This window comes from Tamandua tetradactyla, chromosome 11, assembly GCF_023851605.1.
Source record: "Tamandua tetradactyla isolate mTamTet1 chromosome 11, mTamTet1.pri, whole genome shotgun sequence".
NCBI classification, from domain to species: domain Eukaryota; kingdom Metazoa; phylum Chordata; class Mammalia; order Pilosa; family Myrmecophagidae; genus Tamandua; species Tamandua tetradactyla.
This window is the reverse complement of record NC_135337.1, coordinates 60306881-60323304: the sequence shown is the minus strand read 5'-3', so window position 1 is coordinate 60323304 and position 16424 is coordinate 60306881. Positions and strand designations below refer to the sequence as shown.

Genomic DNA, 16424 nt, shown 5'->3' with positions numbered 1-16424 from the left:
ATGAACAAATAAATGAGTAAATAAGATATTGTCGACATAACCAGCAATTCAGTTAATTCGATTGTGATCTCAGGTTCTTTCAGCAGAAAATACTGCCCTGCCTTGGGTCTAGACAGTGGTGTAGTTTTTCATATAGTCATTTTTAAAAAAAAAGTAGAAACGTAACTTTGCCTGAGTCTAACCAGCCACGTGCCCAGCACTGCTCAGCTATGCCCTTGCTCACTGTCACCTATGGAGTCACCTTTAATTAAAACAGTGCAGATTTTTTCAATGAATAAAAGGTTTATTCTTTTCCTTCCCTTTCCATTATGAATGCATAAAGTAACATTCATTGCAGCTTTAATAATATTTCAGCCAAGTTTTTTATTAGCGCTTCATTCATTTTGTTCAACAAGCACATAGCAAATACTTTTATGTAAATATTTATGCTCTGGGGAAACAGATTTTTAAAAACTACTTCTTACTATCTAGGAATTAAGACATTAGAATGAGGGAGGAGTCATTGGATTGAAGGTAGACTAGACAGGTCTTGTCTCTTTTGCCACTCCAACATAGAATATGACAATTATTCCATATCAGTCATTCTGATAGACGTGTGTGTCATAATGATGAGACCAGAATCTCCTGGAATGTGCAGTCCAGTGAGGAAGATAATCATAAATAAACGTAATGCAGAAATAACTATACAATTGTAAACGATGTGTCATGAAGAACAAAAGGCCCCATTGCACTACCTGTTTACAATGTGGGGACCTAGCTTAGAGCACAGGACAGTGGTGAGCGGGTGAAGGTAGGAAGTGGTGTTGAGCCAATATCTGGCAGGAGGACCTATAAATACAAACCTTGTGGTAAGGAGGAGCATAGCATATTCAGAAACTGCAAGCAAAGTGATGAGAAGACAAAGACGGAGTTCTTTTTTTAAATAGAGTTTTTGTTAAAAAGATTCTAAAAACCTATCTAAATAAAGTTTTAAAAACTTCACTATATAGGAGCATATAAGTGAAGGGAATACCCATTTTACTGTCTCTTAAAAAGAAGCTGAAATTTTTCAGCAAGTTAAGCTCTGAAATATCACCAATAAACCACGATGAAAATGGTTTCTAAGTCTTTCCCAGGGCAGGGAAATTATCTTCCATCTGAGCAGAATGTAGTTTGAACCTGCACCAAATGATTTTTCCCCTTTTCCAGCAAAATGCGTGATACAGAGAAATCACTCGGTCAATGTAGGTTGAGCCAGTAAATGCTTACAAATTATGTGCTAACCCACTGTCTCATATATACTCCATCTGGCCTTATGTTTTAATATCTTAAATAGTCAGATTTATTTTTGAAGGAAAATGCAAGGTAACTCACTTTAAATTACTAAAAAGAGGAAAAAGCAAATTTATTGTCTGCCCTATGGTTTAATTTATTATTTTATTAAATAGGACTATAGCCCCATATTTTCTGATGATGAAACAGATGCTCAGAGTGGATCAGTAGCTTGCCTTGGTCAATTTGCTTGTACATGTAAAATCCTGACTTCCATGATTTCTGTCTTACTCAAATTGATACTTTAGGCATCAATTCCAGATTAATAATGTATTGCAAAGCAAATGAACCATGGACCCATTTTAAAAACACTTCAAATATATGGAAATATATTCTGTGGTATAAATTGCCCATGGCAATTTAAAAATTGTCATTTTTAAAATAGAAAACCAATATACTGCATCTACATTGTTACAACTGTGTAGATATTGTCTCTTGCAGAACTAAGTAACATAATGTGATTACGTTTTTTCCTGTGATTTCCAATATCAAAGGAGAATATGTTTTTAACATGTTAGGAATATTCTACTTGTTGATTAAAACTGTGCCAAATTTTAGTTAGCTTCATTTTTAGTTTTTATTCTTTTTCTTTTCCTAAAGTTTCTATTTGTTTCTTTTTAAAAAAAATTACCTTATGTGTGTGGCTATTCTATAAGCTATTTTATCCAATTCCCTTTTCACTGGAGACCCCAATTTCATTGAATTCTATCCAGGAAGCCCTCTCTCCACCTACTTCAACCTGTACTGGACCTTTCCTAGAATTGCTACCAGCCATCCCTTTGGGCCTTCTTTTAATTGCCTTACAACCAATACTGCTTCCTTGACTCCTTTTCTTCCTCTTCTTTAACTATATTCTTAAGTAATCTCCTAAGAAGTACATGGGGTAAGTCTGAGTCTCTGTATGCCTGAAATTGTTTTTATTCTGTCATCCTTGATTGATAATTTGGTGGCGTATTGATTTCTAAGTTGAAAAATCCTATCCAATTGAACTTTGAAACAATTCCTACCTCATCATCTAGCATCCAGTGTTGCTTCTGAAAGTCAGATACCATTCTGATTTTGCTTTAAAATTTTCTCCCCATCTTTGATGTTCTGAAATTTCAGTGATGGGTCTAGGGTAGGTCTTTTTTTGTTTAACCTGGTCATCATTGGAAGACATTTTCAGTTTCATGTCTCCTTTTAATCTTAGGATATTACATTATTTCCTTCATAATTTCCATTCTCCTGTTTCTTGAATTCTCTTTTTGTAGATCTGTATTTTTTGTATATTGGGCACTCTGCATAGCTGTTCTTTTTTTCTTATAGCTTCTGTTTTTTTTAAAAAAATATTTTCTGTTTCTTTGCTTTTTGTTTTACAGTCTGAGACCTTGCTATATCCTCTTCTTTCAGTGCGTCTCTTGAACTCTTTTTTTAAGCATGGGCAGGCACTGGGAAACGAACCTAGATCTCTGGCATGGCAGGCGAGAACTGTGTCTGCTGAGCCACTGTGGCCCACCCAAGAAAGGTTTATTGGGTCTGAAACTGAATTTTTTTTTTTTTTTTTTAATATGGGCAGGCACTGAGAATCGAACCTGGGTCTCCAGCATGCAGGTGAGAACTCTGCCACTGAGCCACCGTTGCCCGCCTCTTGAACTTTTATTTTGACTATCATATTTGTAAATTTCCAAGTGTTCTTTTTGGTAACTCTAAAGTATTCTGACTGGTTTTCTGTATGCAAAGTCTTCTCAAATCTTACTAGAAATACCAAGTAGAGGATTTTCATTTACATATTTGTTTGTTGAAAAAGTTCTCTTCTCGCCCTGAATTCTCTGTTTCTGCTGGGGTCAGTTTTTCCATTTGTTTGTCTTATCCTTTCTTCTTCTGATCTCAGGCTTTTCTCATTTATCTGGTAATCCTTTGTCCTCCTTTTATGTTTAAGAATAGGCAGTAGAAAGGATGGAAGTCCATTGCATATACACAGGCAGGGATTCTTGTTCAGGGGAAGTAGTCAGGGGTTGGTCTTACAGGAAAGATGTGCTCTGTGACACTCACATCCACGCGACTGCACTGCTGTTTTCTAGACAGTTCCTTTGGTTGCTTTTGAGAACAAACACTCAGTTTGGCTGGGGTTAGGAGGAACATACAAACGCTCTTCCTGTGCAGCAGAGTGGAAAAGCACCATTCCAGGTGCAAACCTTCTAGCAGGCCCCGGTTTTCAGCCTCACATTTCATTTCCTCCTGTTTCTTACCTGCCTTTTCTTCGTCCACCATCTGTATTTAGCTGGGCAAATTGGCTTTTTCCCCCGTGGTAGCCTGCCCTGTATAATCTGGTCCATAGGTTCCTTTGCTCAGATTCTTTGGTCTGCACTCTTCAGTTGCCTTCCCGTCTTTTAGAAATGAATTGAACTTACTCATTCCCCATTAGCCCCTTCACATTCTCTTCTTTGTTTTGGGTCTGTATTTAAATTATTCATCAACTTTCATTCTAACAGTTGCTAGAGGGACTAGAGAAAAAAACGTACATGCTCATTCTGCCGTCTTTGAACCACAAGAACGTAACCCTCCACCATTTCTCTTGATATCTAAACAATCAGAAACTAAAAAAGAGGTTGAAATTTGTTATAGGGAAATATATGTACTCACTCAGTAGTCCTGCCTTTTTTTCTAATTCAAGTTTCACAGTGTAAAAATGCCTTTCTCAATTCATTTTCTACCTTTTTCTATAGCGTTTAACTAATCTACATCCAAATCATCTGACTTTTTTTTCTCCTAAAAGACATTTTAAGTTTCCTTGATCCACCTTCATACCATCCTGTTTCTTTTCATTTTTATTTACATTTTACATAGATTTTTTTTTCTATGTTTTTGTGTCTAAACTTGTTCCTTTGTATGTATGTTTGTGTCAGTTTTCACGAGTGCCCTCCACTTAGCAAATTACTTGAATAGTAAAGCCAAAACAAAATGCATTTTCCTTTGAGATTTAAAGACTCTCCTAGATTACTTAGCCTTTTTTTTTTTTTCTTTTTTATATGGGCAGGCACTGGGAATCAAACCCGGGTCCTTGGGCTTGGCAGGCAAGCATTCTTACCTGCTGAGCCACTGTGGCCTGCCCAGCTTTTATAGGCTTCCAAATCAGAGGCACAGCAATCCCAGAGCAGCAGCATCACAGGTCTAAGAAAGGCACAAGCTTTTTGAAATTGCCATAGTGGCCCTTACAAGGGTTGGAAGAGCTGGCCCAGTTTTGAGTTAGAAGCTCTATTCAGAAGTAGCCATCTCTTCTCTGCCCCAAAATGCATATCACTGGACCCAGAAGTGTATATATATTTCACTCCCTTAAAATATGCCTCCAGTTTTATTTATTTTCTTATTCTTAATATTTATATATATGTCTTCAGGTTATAAGGAATCAGGAGAGAGTGTATGATTGTCATCTAAACTCTATCACAGCAAATAGAAAATAAAACAGAGAAAATCTTCTGCCTAGTTCTGTTTGGGATATCTTTTCATCTTCCATTGTATATTAGAAAAATTACTGGACTATAAGGAAAACCCAATTAGTGTCCTCACTCTGCCCTAAGTAACTATGAAAACTTGAGCAGGTAATTTAAGCATCCTCAACTACTTTGTCAAAAAAAGTGAAAGGTTAACACCAGTGATTTCCTAGATATTTTTCAAGATTAAAAAATTCATGATAATTATTCTGTGCTTTTATTCTTCAGTATTTCAGCTTCTTTCTCTTTATTCTTTTATTTTCATCATCAATTTCTCTGTTCTTCTACTTTTCTTGTTCCAGACTCTCCAATATTGCTCTTACTTCTTGCCCCCCTAAATTTTCCAGCTCTTTGTTCTTCTCCCCTTTTACTTATATTACTATTCCTCTATAGTTTTTCTTTTTATAAAGGTAATTAAGACTGTTCTTAGAATGTTATATGAAGGTATTTATTATGAAAATGAAAGTGGCCAACCTGCTGCAAATTTTGACCCTTGCCTAGAACAGTGTATTATTGTAACATAATACAAGGATTTATAGTCCAGAAACCATGCCTGACAGAAAATGTTTTTGAAATCTTTTATTTTTTTTTTGTTTTCTGAGTGATTTTTTTGTTTTGCTTTCTTATTTTGCTTTATTTTATCTAAACAGAGAACGGACTTTCTTTGAAGTCTAATCATGATCCCTGCAGATGAATCCAATATACCAACTTCCCAACATCCATAGAGTGTTAGAAGATTTTTACATTTGAAGAAAGGGAGCAAATCTAAAAGCATTTGGTTGAACTATTGAGAACTAAAATATGGTGGGATCATGTTGATTTAGACTTAAAATAGTTGTGTAAATTTGGGGTCAAGACGGACTTTTGAGTCCAATTCAGTTTGTATGTTCAAGTACTTTTTCAGGTAACCTAAGTGAAATATTAACATTCAGAACTTTGTGGCTTGGATTTAACATTTGTTTGGTCATAAACATTGAAAAATATTATGACTGTTACTGTCATCATGTGTTGCTAGATATCATAAAGTATGTAGTAGATAATACTGTTACTAGGTGAACCCCAAAACTGCAACTGCTGACACGTAGCCTTGCACCAGAGAAAAACTTCAGATGATACTTTATAGTGGGACTATTCAGTTTATAAGCTTATGTCCAAATTTTAAATCTTACATTCTTTTAGAGACACTTCAGCCTGCAAGTGGACTTTTTTGTGTATTCTTTGAACTGTCTTGTAACTATTTGTATCTAACTTTGATCAGTCTGGAAATCTATATTTTTAATAGCCTTGAACATGCCAACTTCTGTTTCAGTTCAAAACCAGAAGTTGTGGTTTGTGCTGGTCAAAGGCCAGTGGAATTTAGTTTGTATCAGGATGACCCTGCATATCTAGGTCAGACTGGACAGAATAGAAAAGAACATCGACCTCTAAGGCATTTTTCTTGTGAAACTCTTGCCTAGATCTAAATTATTTCCATTGAGCCACCTAAGATTTTTGGCAGTAAGAGAAGTGGGCAGTGATGCAAGCAGGGGAAACTGTTCGAAGCATTTAGAAATAGTTCATGGTGAAGACAGAACTTTTCTCCCTGGAAAAAGGCCACCTACTTTTCCTATGGATTTAGTATGCCAAGTATGCAATTTCTCACATTCAAGCCAAACCAAAGCTTCTGTTTGATGAACCCAAATTATATTTGAATTTAGAATATATAGATAGATAGATAGATAGATAGATCACTTACACTTAGATCTTATTCATAGTTTCATTTGAACATAAACAGAACTAAAGAAAACCTGAAGAACATGTCCTTCCCCTTTCATTGACTATTAACAGATGTCACTGGAATGTAAAATCTAAGTGTGAAATCATGAAAGAATATTCTTTAATTTCTACAGGCTGAATGCCAAGGTTGTTCTAAAAACCTCAAAAAATTGATGATCTTTTAAATGAACATACCTTCAATAAAAATTTATGACTCACTGACAAAATATATTTCTGTCAAATATGGGTATGTGATTTATTATTAATTATTAGTGAAATTGTCCACTTAGTACATTTGATGACATGTACAATATTTGGTTTCAACCAATTAGTTACCAATTATGAAGTTTTAGGGTGCATACATATGTCAGACATATCACTTGAAGAACATATGTGCGCTTGACTGCATGCTATGGACTATTTGTATGTACTTTTTGTTTTCATGTTGATAGCATATACATTTATTTGGTGATTTTAATTTCTAGGTTCATTTAAATGTTAAGACAATTCAGTGCCTATTCGGTAGAAATCTTAAGGGGAAGCAAAATAAGTGGACAAATCTTTGAAATAGATTTCTGTCAGAAAGACAACAGGCAAAGAGACAGTTTTCTCTCCATTTATGTTCATAAAATAATCAAGAAAGTTGTATTAACACAGTATTTGTCATTATGCAGTATTTAAACAACAATATAAATTGATTCCATTATTATAATGTTTGTTATATTTGTTGTTGTATGGTTCAAATCACCAACATATTTCATTTAAGAGTTCAAAACTGTGCTCAATGCATTGTGTTCTTATATGTAATACATTTGCCGTTATGAAGGATAGTGGGTTATACCATTATTTCAAGCCATAACTCTGAATTCATTCTATAAGCTCAAAAACTGTAAAATTCAAAAGTTCAATTATATATAAATATATTGATATGAATATTGAGCACATGTTCTATAGCACTTCATTTAGTTGTGTTAATTTTTCAATGCAATGTATCCACAGTGTTTTTTATTTTGCATTTATCTTTTCAATGTGTTTATAGTGTATGAATTGAGCTTTCTACACAAATTCTTGGTGTGTAGCTTCTTGGCAGGATTTTTGTTGCAATGTAAACGCTGTTACTATAAAAATATATATAATGTGCATTTGTCTTGTGTATTTGTCTTCATTTGCTTCATTCCACATGTCGCACAATATGAGTTTTTGATGAAATTATTTTGAAGGGGAGTAATTTATAAGCCTTTGATCATCTCTTTCAACAAAAGTGTTTTCAACAATAAAGTATTAGTTCTATTTTTCAGATAGACTCAAGCAGGTTCTCAGTGTAAAGTAAATCAGATTTGTTCTTAACAGCCAGTAACAGTCATCTTACCTTTGTATCACATTATGAAATGAAATATTTATTTTCAGTATCTTTGACAAGTTGTTTTACTAATTTGATTTTGTTTCAATCTACTTTTTAAGTTAGAGGTTTAAGATTCAGTTTCTGGAAGTCTAATTTGCTATGAAATATTAGGAATTCTTCAGGTGATAGCACTTCCTAATTGCAGTATTATTGTTTATTGAGAACTAAGGATTTTCAAACACTGGTAAAACTGAATCCTAGGCAGTGAACACATTTTTACAGATGGCAAAACCGAGAGGCAGAGAGGTTCATGTATTTGTTCATGCTCATAGAAATCTGAAGGACTTAAACTTAAGTCAGCCCTTGTTCCACTTTTTTAAACATGATCTCATACTGCCTTTTTATTATGATTTTTTTGATATATCTATTTCGGTCCCAAACCAGTTATTTGTGGTTGATTTATTTCCCTTATTAACTTTTATACACTTTGATTTCTTCAAGCAGGCCATAGCAAAACAAAAATTTTAATGTAATTGAGCATTAAAATGTGTCTTTTCTTTTAGCCAGAAACGTTTGAGCATCTTTTTATCAAGCATACAGAATCAGTGACATTTGGTCCTCTTCTTTTGGAGCCTGAAACCATTTCAGAAGATGTCAGTGTTGATACATCATGGAAAAATAAAGATGAGATGGCATCAACAACTTCAGTCTCTCTACTTTTGACAATTCCAGATCTGGAGAAAGGTTCTGTTTGTACTAGTGGCCAGTCCAACGGTAGCAACTTCTCTGAGGCTGAGAGCACCTGGATTACCTGTGAGGATGAAAGCCAGAGACAACCTTCTGTCAAATATGCCACCCTTGTCAGCAACTCTAAATCAAGTGAAACTGATGAAGAGCCAGGATTTATAAATAGTTCAGTAAGCAAGTGCTTCTCTAGCCAAAATTCTCTATCGAAAGGTTCTTCCTCTAATAGCTCTTGGGAGATAGAAACCCAGGCATTTTTTATACTAGCCGATCAGCATCCCAGCAGAAGATCACCAGACCTTATGTTCTCAGAGGGATTTCATGAGCATCTGAAACTGGAGGGAAATTCCCCTGAAGAAGATAACGATGAAAGGTCTGTCTATTACTTAGGGGTCACCTCAATCAAAAAAAGAGACAGTGGTGTGTTTTTGACTGAAGAATCAAGCATGTTAGGCCCATTCCCATCCCACAACTTATTCACTGACATCAGGATACTGCAGGATAGTTGCTCACATTTTGTAGAAAATAACTTCAACTTAGGAACTTCTGTTAAGAAGGCTTTTGTATCCTATATGCCTCAATTTCAGACTTGCTCCACTCAGACTCAGAAGATAATGGAAAACAAGATGTGTGACCTGACTGCCTAATTTCACTCAACACTCCTTCCGCTTTATGTATAATGACTCATAGGAAGTGTACTATATTCCCTTATAGTCGTGGATAAGGGAGGGAAGGAAAACTGTCAGAGTTGAATTTGAAAATGATTGTTCCAAAATTAATGGTATGTTTGTCCTCTCTTGGTAGGATAGAGAAAAATCTGAGAAAACCTTCAGAGCCTAGCAATGTAGTTTGACTCTCTAATGATCGAGATGAGTTTTGCACTATTGGAAAGGTCTCCAGTTGTCTTTTCTGTACACTAGATGTTTTGCAGAAAGTGCTAATCTGAATTACACCTCTATCTTACAGAACACTTCAAACTAACTCTTGTGGGATGTAACTGATGTTTCAGAATTTACCTTGAGTTATCTTTGTTTTACACTAATTTACACACACACACACACGTGCACACTAACATTATATAACTAAAAGATATCCTTGTGCATTTTTTTAACGTACGTGATGTGTTTTATCTGTGTGACCAGACTGTGTGATTTGGAATTATTTCAATTCAGCAAACTTTTGAGCACACTCTCAGTGGTCGGCACTCAAACTAAATGTTGAAGATATAGGATTTAGCTCTGGTCTAAGGAAGATATATCTGTGACACACCAATCATTATGTACCAAATCTAAGATATGTACCATAAAATTAAACCACCTCTTAAAATGTCAGCACCCACAACCAGTATTTTGATGGCAACACAGGTACTTTTGAGAAGATACTGTCTTATGCTTGTCTATGAAAGATGTTCAAATGGTCACTTTTTGAATTGCCAGATTTCTCTGTATATCGTTCTGGAGTTATTGTTCTCCTCCTACCCACTTTCTTAGACTCTCTTTTTTAATTTATTGAGCATTCTCTCTATATTTACACCAACCCCTGTGCTAAAAATTTACAACCGTCAACTCATTTAATCACTGCAAGAATTGCATGAAATATATACTACTACTATACCCCTTTTTAAAGAGTAGGATATTACGTAACTTGCCCAAGGTCACAGAGTTAGTGGGTGAGGGAAACAGAGTTCAGATTTAAACCCAGATTGAAATGCAATCAGTAGCATCAATTTTTAAAAAGATGTTTTTTGTATTGAAATACAATTTTTGAAGTAGAAACATAATGCTGAATGAAAAATTAAGTGAGAATTGGGTCTCATCCTTGCTTTTAAAGACTTGAAATTAATGCAAAAGCTTCTTGCTTTTTCCCCCCATCTTTTGAAGTGGCAAGAAAATTCAAGAACAGCATTTTGGGCAAGAAACTAAATTAAGAATCTTGCAGAGACAGATGTTCTGTGGCAAAAGGAAAGAATTTCAAATTCATAGCTATCATCAAAATACATACTTCAGGGTGGGCAACGGTGGCTCAGTGGTGGAGTTCTCACCTGCCATGCCGGAGACCTGGGTTCAATTCCTGGTGCCTGCCCATGTAGAAAAAATATATATAAATAAAATAAATACTTTAGTGCTCAAAATATTCTATGGGTTTAAACATCACCAGAGTTTCATATTTAGACTGAGAGAGGATTCTGCTGATTTAACTCTTACCCCAAACAATCCTTACACTTCCTCTCTGTTCCATTTGAAGCTATATGAATAGAATAGTTGTAAACAATGGCACGGATCTCAGGATCCAGTTGATAGATATCTTTTCATACTTTATGATCATTTGCAACAAAGAAATCAATAAATCTGTTTCATGTTTTAAGTATTGTTGAGATGTATCAGGATCTCAGACTCAACTGATGAATTTCTCAAAGAGAACAGTAGTAAGCCTAAACCAGTTCACTGATAATTATTGTGGTATGGAACCCTTGGTCCTATTCAAGGGTAAATGGAGAAAATTTTGACTGGTTTAGAGGTTCAGTAACATGAAAGACATTGTTACATGTATGGATTTAGTAAAATTGACCATTTCCATTGTAACACTTGCTCATAGTATATCAATGTTTAATTAGGAGTATAGTATAAAGACAAGATAGAAAATTAAATTTTGCCCCACTTGGCATATAATTGGAAATTAGCCACTGAGCATGCCCAGTGAGACCCAACATTCTCCTATGGTTCGGGACCCAGAACAGTAGGAAATGGAAACCAGTGGGTGTACCAGTCAGCCCAATGAGATGCCATGGTGTGTGCACCTGGGGTGAATGAGAAGTCCCAGGACCGCTGTGGTGCTGCAGGTCTAGGATAGAGGAATTCAGTACATCGTGCGAGTACAACTCCAGTTTTTTTAAAAAATCCACTTCAAACATATTAAAGTTCTAGGGGTTTTCATGGAGCGACTGAGTTGACAGAACTTGGCCTGTAGTATGTATAGATTTTGATTATATTTATTGCCAGTAGCTTGGGTTCTGGTTTTCACCTTTGAAAGTTCATTTCACATACATATTAATATGTTATTAGGTACTTATGAAACGTCTTTGTCATTAAATAGTGGGCATTTTCATAAAATTTTAGGGAAAATTTAGAATGCTTTATATTTTAAATGGTTAGATTCTCTCCGTTTCTTCCCAGTGTTTCTGTAAAAATTTTTGAAGTAAGGAAGAGCTGATATATGGGCTTTAAGTTTTTTTTATGATAAAAATGGCATTTTGAATTTACATCTGAAGGACTTAAATTACAATGCAAGTGATTAATCAGTTTATTTAAAATTCAACTTCATGAAAAGAAGCTCAGTAATTAATAATTTGAACTATGGATTTATGTTTAAACTGACTGTTTAAAGCTAAATCATTTGGTAGGGTTAGTGTGAGTTTAAGTTTCCTAGCTTAAAACCCCAAGAAGCTACTTTGGTTGTCACAGTATTCAGATTAGGCTGGGGGAGTTGTTGAGAATTGTCCTGCATACTGAACTCACATGTGGAGTTGGTCAACATGCTGAATGGATCCAGGCATGCCACAAGTACAAATTCTGGGTTACCTAGGCTTGGTTGAAATAAACTTACCTGAAGTCTTTAAAAGATAATTGTTCCATTTTCCAAGAGTCATGCTGATAGTTACTTTAATTTCTAAAGTATTATTTGTTGGGAAACATTCTCAAATTGCAAAATGCCAAATTAAAATTGTCCACTTAACTGCCATTAAAATGAATTTCATTTGAGAAAAAAATTGAACATAGCTATCAGAAAAAAATGATGAGAACTATCTATAAAAGGAGACCAGAAAACTCAGTAATTTTACTCTTTCTTGGACTGGTTTAAATCGTTAAAGCACTCCTGTAGCTAACAAAAAGGTGGGGAGAGCAACTTAGAATACAAAAGTGTGTATTAGAATTGACATATTGTTACATGTATTTGTAAGATCTTCAAGAAATGATTTCCATGAGTTTTTATATTGAATGAATTATTTTTATATGAAGTTGATCTACCAATATTTATTTTAGAAAGCTGCTTGAAGATGCCTATTTTTCAAAATTAATTATACTTAAGATATATAACAAATTCAAATTTATGTGGATCTTTGACAGGATATTTTAAATAACTGCTCATTCAAAATACCTGGTATTGAGAAAGAATTTGGAAGATACTTAATTTTGTAGTGAAATATGAAATCTATATTGTGGATATTGTACTTTTAAAACCTGTCATGAAGTTTTTCGCATGCAGTTAATACTTTTTCTTTAGTCACAATGGGTTTGTTAATAAATGTTACAGACATAAGTGCTGAAATGTGTATCACTGATTGTTCTATATAATTTAATTATACTAATTTTCCTTTATATCCCGAAGTTATAGATAAAGCTGTGTATATTATGACTGAACATTTCCATCTTTTTAATCATTATTATTCATAAGCTATGTCAGAATTTTGAGAAATATAAATCCAAATAGAATGATCATAAATTTAAGTTATTTTAGAATTAAAATGGTACGATCAACACTTTCAGCAAGCATTTGAAAATATAAAGAAATATACTTGTAGTTTATGTAAGTAGTTGATAGATTTCCACCATTGTTAGCCCTTGACTGTGTCTTCAAAATCCCTACAAACATAGTACTTTGTATTTGGAAGGGGTTTGAAAAGAATTTACATTCAAATTCCTTCTTTAATTGTTACCCTTCTCAAGAAATCATCCCACAACAAATTCCTACTGGCATTGTAGCCACTTGTGATGAAAGATTACTCATTTTAATCATCAAAAGTCTTTACACTGACTTTTTAGTTCCTTAAGAAATCTTTAATTTATAGTGATTTATGAACATACATTTTGTCACTTAGGTATTTCCTAGCAATTTGAATTTTTACAGTATTTGAGATACTATTCAGATATGCTCTCTTGCTTTTTAATTTAAAAATTTAAATTTCACTTAGGTTTCACTTTCCACGTAGCGTAGTTCAATAAACTTTTCTCTAAGTCTTTGTTCTGTTACCATATATACAATAGAACATTTTACCTTTTAATCATATTCAGATATATGATCATTGCATTCACAATGTTGTGCTACTATCACCACCACCACCACCCGTTATCAACTAGAAACTATATTCGAGATTCTGACTATGAGTTCGAGTATTCTAATTATTTCAGATCAGTGAGGTCATACAATAATGGTGTGTTTGTGTTGGGCTGATTTCACTCAACAGACGTCTTCAAGGGTCACCCCTGTTGTCACGTGATCAGGAATTCATTCCTTTTTATGGCTGATAATATTTCATTGCATTTATATACCAGCTTCTGTTTATTCATTCATCAGTTGATGGACATTTGGTTTGTTTCATCTTTAAACAACTGTGAATAATTCTGCTCTGAAGGTTGGTGTGCAAATATCTGTTTGAGTACCTACTCGTGATTCCTTGGGGAATATATCTAGAAGTGGAACTGCTGGGTCATATGGTAGTTATAAACTTAGCTTTCTGAGGAGCTACCTTCTGCAGGGGCTGCACCATTTAACATTTCTACATTTCTACCAGGAAGTGTTTCTATAACACCACATCCTCTCCAAGAATTATTTTCCACTTTTTTTTTTAATAGCAGCCATCTAGTGGATGTGAAATGTATCTCATTTTGGTTTTGATTTGCATTTCCCTGATGGCTAATGATGTTGAGCATCTTTTGATGTACTTTTTGACTATTTGTGTATTTTTGGAGGGATGTCTGTTGAAGTATTGTGCCCATTTTTAATTGAGTTGTTTGTCTTTTTAATTAAGTTAAAGGATTTGTTTATATGTTTTGGATATAAATTCTTTATTGGATATATTATTTCCAAATACTTTCTCCCATTTTGTAGGATGTCATTTTACTTTCATGATACAGTCCTTTGAGGAACAAACATTTTTAATTTCAGTGATATTATATTTATCCATTTTTTCTTCTGTTGCTTGGGTATTGGGTGTAAAGTCTAAGAAACCATTGCCTAAGACAACAGACCTACCGAAGATGAGGTCCTTAAGATTCTTCCCTATTTTTCTTCTAGGAATTTGATAGCTCTAGCCCTTATATTAAGGTCTTTGGTCTATTTTGATTTGATTTTTGTATATGGTGTATGGTAGGGTTCTTCCTTTTTGTTGCAAATGGAGATCCAGGTTTCCCAGCACCATTTGTTGAAGAGACTATTCTTTTCCTGTTAGGTAGTCTTTGATCCCTTATGAAATATCAGTTGGCCATAAATGTGAGGGTTGATTTCTGGGCACTCACTTCTGTTCCAATGGTCTATTTGTCTGTCCTTGTGCCAATACCATGTTGTTCTGATTTCTGTGGCTTTGTAATATGTCTCAGGAGCAGGAAGTGTGTGTCCTCTAACTTCGTTCTTCTTTTTCAGGATGGCTTTTGCTATTCAGGGTTCCTTACTCTTCCATATATGCTTGATGATTGTCTTTTCCATTTCTGCAAAGAAGGTTGTGGGATTTTGATTGGGATTGCATTGAATGTATAAATTGCTCTAGGTAGTATTGACATCTTAATGATATTTAGTCGTCCAGTCCATTAGCATGGAATATCCCTCCATTTATTTAGTTCTTCTTAAATTTCTTATAGCAATGTTTTGTAGTTTACTGTGTACAAAGTCCTTTACAGTCCTGGTTAGATTTATTCCTAGATATTTGATTCTTTTAGTTGCTATTGTCAGTGGAATATTTTCTTCATTTCTTCTTCTGATAGTTCATTGCTTGTGTATAGAAGCACTACTGATTTTGGGGTGTTGATCTTGTACCCTGCCCTTTGCTGAATTCATTTATTAGCTCTTGGAGCTTTGTTGTGGATTTTTCAGGGTTTTCTGAATATAGGATCATATCATCTGCAAATAGGGAAAGTTTTACTTCTTCCTTTCCAATCTGGATGCCTTTTATTTCTTTTTCTTGCAGATTGCTCTGGCAAAAACATCCAGCACAATGTTGAATAACATTGTAGTGTAGTGGTGACAATGGACATTCTTGTCTTCTTCCTGATCTCTGAGTGGGTGCTTTCAGTCTTTCACAATGAAGTAGGATATTATGATTAATATATTTTAGAGACTCTGGATTATGTTATCTTCCCTCAAAGAATGTTGAATTTCATTCTGCCTGGCAGTTAAATTATTCTTGGATCATCTTGATCTTACTCGGGCTTTATTTTAGCGTGTCTGAGGTGGCTTTTGCACCATCCTAGGGCATAGTCTTTACTATAGGGCATTGTTCTTAGTCTTAAACATGACCTTTTCAGGGTTGCACATAAGTTGTGGGATTGTTCTCCAGGGTCTTTTCATTGTGACTGGGCTCAAGCTTTAACCAATTCTCAACACTGTGCTCTTACTGCTGATTAGATCTTAACTTGCAAGCAGCTCTTTTCTACTAAGGATTTTTTTAGAGTTTCATCTAGTGAATATATCACTTAGGATGTGGCCGAGGACATAAAGGAAACCACATAGATTTTAGGAGATTCCTTTCTTTATCTTTTCCTCTGAGGTATCCTTTCCCCCCAACCAAACTGTCTTACTATTCCCAAACTCTGACTTCTATCTTGTCTGCCCAGATGCTCTCTTCTTGGGGTCCACTTTTCTGTGCTAACAGAATAACTCCAGGGAGATAGCCATGGGAAATATGGGTCTCACTTCATGTGCTTCCTTCCCTTACCTCCCTGTACTATCTCTTGAGTAATGCCAGAAAGCATTAGTGATATATATTTTTTCAACTTTTATAGTTTATTATGGAAGAGTAATTTCAATAAAGT

The 16424-nt window shown here is 34.7% G+C and overlaps 1 protein-coding gene and 1 long non-coding RNA gene across 5 annotated transcripts in view; one reads left to right on the top strand and one right to left on the bottom strand.

Annotated features, from left to right (window-relative positions):
* The window catches only part of LEPR (leptin receptor), a 128631-nt gene extending 115616 nt beyond the window's left edge, over positions 1 to 13015 (top strand). For 2 of the 4 annotated variants that reach the window (XM_077120696.1, XM_077120697.1), the window contains exon 19: positions 2867 to 4083. In XM_077120696.1, coding sequence (XP_076976811.1) covers positions 2867 to 2905 — 39 coding nt within the window. In that variant the 3' untranslated portion in view covers positions 2906 to 4083. Of the gene's footprint in view, positions 1 to 2866; positions 4084 to 5431; positions 8288 to 8441 lie in introns of those variants that run through there. The other 2 variants (XM_077120699.1, XM_077120698.1) reach the window with 2 other exon arrangements.
* Positions 8064 to 16424, bottom strand: part of LOC143650195 (uncharacterized) — a 35437-nt gene continuing 27076 nt past the window's right edge. The window contains exons 2-3 of the long non-coding RNA XR_013159434.1: positions 10624 to 10699; positions 8064 to 8689 (exon numbers count right to left, since the gene is read on the bottom strand). This is a non-coding gene — a long non-coding RNA (uncharacterized LOC143650195). The remainder of the gene's footprint in view (positions 8690 to 10623; positions 10700 to 16424) is intronic.